The sequence below is a fragment of the Glycine max genome, chromosome 10 (genome assembly GCF_000004515.6).
Source record: "Glycine max cultivar Williams 82 chromosome 10, Glycine_max_v4.0, whole genome shotgun sequence".
Taxonomy (NCBI): domain Eukaryota; kingdom Viridiplantae; phylum Streptophyta; class Magnoliopsida; order Fabales; family Fabaceae; genus Glycine; species Glycine max.
This window is the reverse complement of record NC_038246.2, coordinates 33,822,727-33,828,600: the sequence shown is the minus strand read 5'-3', so window position 1 is coordinate 33,828,600 and position 5,874 is coordinate 33,822,727. Positions and strand designations below refer to the sequence as shown.

The window sequence follows — 5,874 nt, the reverse complement described above, 5'->3', positions numbered from 1 at the left end:
TTCCAACAATAACATGACAACCTTATTTTGTTTCACTCAATTTTAGAAGTTCACTCTCATTCTTGTAACTTTCTTTTTCCATCGTAAAAAACAAACAAAAATAAACAAACTAATCTAGACTGAACACGATAGATAAATCTTGGAACAACAACCTTAAATAGATATGGGGAGTCAGAAGATTTACTGACTATCCACGTGGCAGAACAAGATTCGCCAAATGAGTAACGCGTAGAAAAAGCACGGGGAGTATTGAGTACAAGTACAACTATACCTACAAGAATTTCAGCGCCTACCTACTATAACCACGAAAGGGAACTTCAACTTCTCTACCCATCACAATCACAAACAACAAGAAAAAAAAAAAAAACAAAACAAAACAAAGCTACCAAAATTTCCCCAAAGAAAAATTCCACAAACACACTTTCTTTCTCTACCCTCTTTCTGTATCACACTACAAAAGGATGTCATCAAACATTAACAATATCAACAACAAAGAAACAACACAACATCAAAGCAAGAACAACAAAGAAAGAAAGACCCTTTTGGGAGTTAGAGAGAGACAATGAAAATGATCCTATAAGTGAAAGGTGAAAGCATGCTTTGTCGGCCATTAAAACTTCACCCCAAAAAAGGTTGATCCTTCACACTCATTCTTTCCTTCATTCCCTTACGCCAAACCCCACAAAATAAGAAAAAGCCACAAACAGTGTCACCCCAGGGTGATGGATATTCATTTTCTGATTCATTGAACCTTCACTCTTGCTTCTTTCTCTCAGCCCCTGCAGAGAAAAAAAAGGGCTTCGGATTTTTCTCCTCAAAATCTTGGCTGTTTCCTCTTTCAGATCGAAGATCCCCACTTTTCATGCCAAAAGGCAGCGTGGGTGTATTCTGTTTTTCGCTAAAGTTTCGTTAGCTTCTTCATGGTTCTTCTCAATTTTCTTTCACAAGGAGTTGCTGATCCCAAGTTGTGGACCTGCTGCTTTTGTTATTATCTTCTTTTTGATGAGTGATGGTGGTCTCTGAATGAAAGGTGTGTGTGTGTGTGTGTTTTTCTTTCTGTGTTATTGTTTTTAACCATTTTGAATTGTGGCTTTCTGTGTAATATACATGTGTGTCTTTGAGCTGATTCATTAAGATTCTGGGAATCGTGTTTGGAATTTTGGAATATGACTTTAAGTTCATTGGGTCTAGTCCAAGTTTGAATTTTGAGGTTTTGTTATATATAAAGGTTACCAATTTTTTTGCTGGCTTATACAAAGTTACAAATGGTCCGACGGGAGCAATAATTTTCAAGAACATCTGAACTATTTCATTTCTGAGTAGAATAGTCATTTTCAAGTAGTATTCAATCTATTGCATAGTAATCAATAAATATTCAATTGATTGGTATGAGGTTGTCGACGTTCGAGTTGTGAATTTGACTGATTGATGGTTTGCTTGTGCAGGTTTTGAATATTAAGATGGCTGGGGATATCAAGGAGGAGAGAGCTTTGGCAAAAGGGTATTCTGTTATTTTACTGCTATTGACTTTACTTGTTTGTAGCACGGAGGGGTTGAACACTGAGGGAAAAATCCTCCTAGAGCTCAAGAAAGGACTTCATGATAAATCCAAAGTTCTGGAAAATTGGAGGTCTACTGATGAAACCCCATGTGGGTGGGTAGGTGTAAACTGCACTCATGATAATATTAATAGTAATAATAATAATAACAACAACAACTCTGTGGTTGTATCTCTTAATTTGAGTTCAATGAATCTTTCTGGAACTCTAAATGCTGCTGGCATTGAGGGTCTGACCAATCTAACTTATCTCAATCTTGCTTACAATAAGCTGAGTGGAAATATCCCCAAGGAGATTGGTGAGTGCTTGAATTTGGAATATCTTAATTTGAACAATAATCAGTTTGAGGGGACAATTCCTGCTGAATTGGGTAAGCTGTCTGCTTTGAAAAGTTTGAATATTTTCAACAACAAACTCTCTGGTGTGCTTCCAGATGAACTTGGGAACTTGTCTTCATTGGTTGAGTTAGTGGCCTTTAGCAACTTTCTTGTTGGACCCTTACCTAAATCCATTGGAAATCTTAAGAATCTTGAAAATTTCAGAGCTGGGGCAAATAACATTACCGGTAACTTGCCAAAGGAAATTGGTGGATGTACAAGCTTAATACGTCTTGGTCTTGCTCAAAATCAGATAGGAGGGGAGATACCAAGGGAGATTGGGATGCTTGCTAAGTTGAATGAACTGGTTTTATGGGGAAACCAGTTTTCAGGACCTATTCCTAAAGAGATTGGGAATTGTACCAATCTTGAGAACATTGCTCTGTATGGGAATAATCTTGTTGGACCTATACCTAAGGAAATTGGGAACCTCAGATCATTGAGGTGTCTGTATCTTTACAGAAACAAGTTGAATGGAACCATTCCAAAGGAAATTGGAAATCTTTCTAAATGTTTATGCATTGATTTCTCAGAGAACTCTTTAGTAGGTCATATCCCTTCAGAGTTTGGCAAAATACGTGGTCTAAGTTTGCTCTTTCTCTTTGAGAACCATCTAACCGGTGGTATACCAAATGAGTTTAGTAACTTGAAGAACCTGTCAAAGCTGGACCTGTCAATAAATAATCTCACAGGTTCAATTCCATTTGGCTTCCAATATTTACCTAAAATGTATCAGTTGCAGCTCTTTGACAACTCCCTAAGTGGTGTTATTCCTCAGGGACTAGGACTTCATAGTCCTCTTTGGGTGGTTGATTTTTCTGACAACAAATTGACAGGAAGAATACCGCCTCATCTATGCCGAAATTCTGGCTTGATATTGTTGAATCTGGCAGCTAATAAGCTCTATGGAAATATACCAGCAGGGATACTAAACTGTAAATCATTGGCACAGTTGTTGTTACTTGAAAACAGGCTTACTGGCAGCTTCCCTTCTGAATTGTGTAAGCTGGAGAACTTGACTGCCATTGATTTGAATGAGAACAGGTTCAGTGGTACACTCCCTTCTGATATTGGGAACTGCAACAAATTGCAAAGGCTTCACATTGCCAACAATTACTTCACATTGGAGTTGCCTAAGGAAATTGGAAATCTCTCTCAATTGGTGACCTTCAATGTTTCATCAAATCTTTTCACTGGAAGAATCCCACCGGAAATTTTTTCTTGTCAAAGGCTACAGCGGCTTGATCTCAGCCAGAATAACTTTTCTGGTTCCTTGCCAGATGAGATTGGAACACTTGAGCATTTGGAAATTCTCAAGCTCTCAGACAATAAGCTGTCTGGATATATTCCTGCAGCACTAGGCAATCTGTCTCATTTGAACTGGTTGTTGATGGATGGCAATTATTTCTTTGGTGAAATACCTCCCCAATTGGGTTCTCTTGAAACTTTGCAAATTGCAATGGATCTCAGTTACAATAACCTTTCTGGAAGAATACCGGTTCAGCTTGGCAATCTCAACATGCTTGAATATCTCTATCTCAATAACAACCATTTGGATGGTGAAATTCCCAGCACATTTGAAGAGCTTTCAAGCTTGTTGGGGTGCAATTTCTCATACAACAACCTCTCTGGTCCTATTCCTTCCACAAAAATTTTCCGAAGTATGGCTGTAAGCAGCTTTATTGGTGGTAACAATGGCCTCTGTGGTGCACCTCTCGGTGACTGCAGTGATCCAGCTTCTCGCTCTGATACTCGTGGGAAAAGTTTTGATTCTCCTCATGCTAAAGTAGTCATGATCATTGCAGCTTCTGTTGGAGGTGTTTCACTCATTTTCATTTTAGTTATTTTACATTTTATGAGACGTCCTCGGGAGTCAATTGATTCCTTTGAAGGCACTGAGCCTCCCTCCCCAGATTCAGATATCTATTTCCCTCCAAAGGAAGGTTTCGCTTTCCATGATCTAGTTGAAGCCACAAAAGGATTTCATGAAAGCTATGTTATTGGTAAGGGAGCATGTGGAACTGTTTATAAGGCCATGATGAAATCTGGTAAGACCATTGCAGTTAAGAAGTTAGCATCTAATAGGGAAGGGAACAACATTGAGAATAGTTTCAGGGCTGAAATAACTACTCTGGGAAGGATAAGGCATCGTAATATAGTGAAATTGTATGGCTTTTGCTATCAACAGGGTTCCAATCTCCTGCTTTATGAGTACATGGAAAGAGGTAGCTTAGGTGAACTATTACATGGTAATGCAAGTAATCTGGAGTGGCCAATTCGGTTCATGATTGCTCTTGGAGCTGCTGAGGGTCTTGCCTACTTGCATCATGACTGCAAACCCAAGATTATTCACCGCGATATAAAATCTAACAACATTCTTCTGGATGAAAATTTTGAGGCCCATGTTGGTGATTTTGGTTTGGCAAAAGTGATTGACATGCCTCAGTCAAAATCAATGTCTGCTGTTGCTGGATCTTATGGCTATATTGCTCCTGGTAAGCTCCTATTCTGCTCTAGTTAGTTAATGTATTATGTACCATAATCTTTCTTCTTCACTTTATATCCTTTTTTGACAAAGATAGGATAGCCTATTCTATCAAGGTAGATCATATTATTATTTGTGAGTAGTGTCTTGTAGCCTATTAGAATTTGTGGTTTCACTCTATGCACATAAACAATGCTTACTTTTTTTCCTTATTGAAGAAAAAAGTGAGTTTTGAACATTAAGCAGTTTTCAAATTGCTTCTTCTGACTCTAGATTTGATGATTTTAAGAGACTATCTGAGACCTTATCAGCTTGCTAAATTAATCTCATCCTTGAATTTTTTCATCGTCATTTCTAAGATGACACCAAATTAATCCTCATGGTTAAAATGTTATTAAAAAGAATCTTATACCACATGGATTTTATTCATGTCATTTGGCATACAATTATATTATAACAAATTGTGCATCTTAGTGTCTCCCTTTCTGTTTTTGTTTTTCAATTGATTCAATACCTTCATCAGTTATCAAATACGGTGAACCATTTTATCCTGTATGGCAGAATATGCATATACCATGAAGGTCACAGAAAAGTGTGACATTTACAGCTATGGTGTGGTGCTCTTGGAATTGCTAACTGGAAGAACACCAGTTCAGCCACTAGAGCAAGGAGGTGATCTTGTCACATGGGTGAGGAACTGTATCCGGGAGCACAACAACACATTGACACCAGAGATGCTAGACAGTCACGTTGATCTTGAAGACCAAACCACTGTGAATCACATGCTCACTGTTTTGAAGCTTGCTTTACTCTGCACAAGTGTCTCTCCTACCAAGAGGCCATCAATGCGCGAAGTCGTGTTGATGCTTATCGAGTCGAATGAGCGAGAAGGAAACTTAACACTCACTCAAACATACAATGATCTTCCTTCCAAAGATGGCATGTGAAGAAGAAAAGTATGCAGCAGCAGCATCCCTTGACATTTTGTTAACAGAATATGAATTTTTTTTCTGCTTATTTTTCCTTTCCACAAGAGAAAATAGGAGATGATTCTTGTACATTCTTCCACTCCATTATGTCACTAGACTTAACTGTTTTACCTTATAGCATTCTTTATTATTAATTTCATGTCTCTGTATTTTCTTTTGGAGTTCAGTATAATATATATATATATATATATATATATATATATTGTACAATCGAGAATTGCCATTAAATGTGTATCATGGAGGTTATATGGTAAAGGGAAGGATAATAAATATTTGAGTTGTGCATATAACATGCTGCAAGTTTCATGGAACTGATTAATGAACAATTAAATTAATTTGCATTTTAACATATTTTAGTTCATTTTCTTTGATCGAATTGGGACCACTTTTATGGTATTTTGTTGAAAGCTACTGTTCGGATATTAATTATACTGATGGATCTTCTATGCATTTGAATTTTAAAA

General features: G+C 37.4%; 1 protein-coding gene across 1 annotated transcript; it reads left to right on the top strand.

Annotated features, from left to right (window-relative positions):
* Positions 1 to 273: 273 nt before the first annotated feature.
* Positions 274 to 5,549, top strand: LOC100807838 (probable leucine-rich repeat receptor-like protein kinase At2g33170). Its single transcript, XM_003535189.5, has 3 exons — positions 274 to 1,030; positions 1,446 to 4,431; positions 4,983 to 5,549. Exons 2-3 carry the CDS (start codon positions 1,461 to 1,463, stop codon positions 5,366 to 5,368), a joined length of 3,357 nt encoding a protein of 1,118 aa, XP_003535237.1. The 5' UTR covers positions 274 to 1,030; positions 1,446 to 1,460; the 3' UTR covers positions 5,369 to 5,549.
* The last annotated feature ends 325 nt before the right edge of the window (positions 5,550 to 5,874 follow it).

Coding starts and splice junctions, on each gene's coding strand:
- LOC100807838 (XM_003535189.5), top strand. CDS start 1,461: ATGGCTGGGGATATCAAGGAGGAGAGAGCTTTGGCAAAAGGGTATTCT. Junction 4,432..4,982: donor TTATGGCTATATTGCTCCTG/GTAAGCTCCTAT, acceptor CCTGTATGGCAG/AATATGCATATACCATGAAG.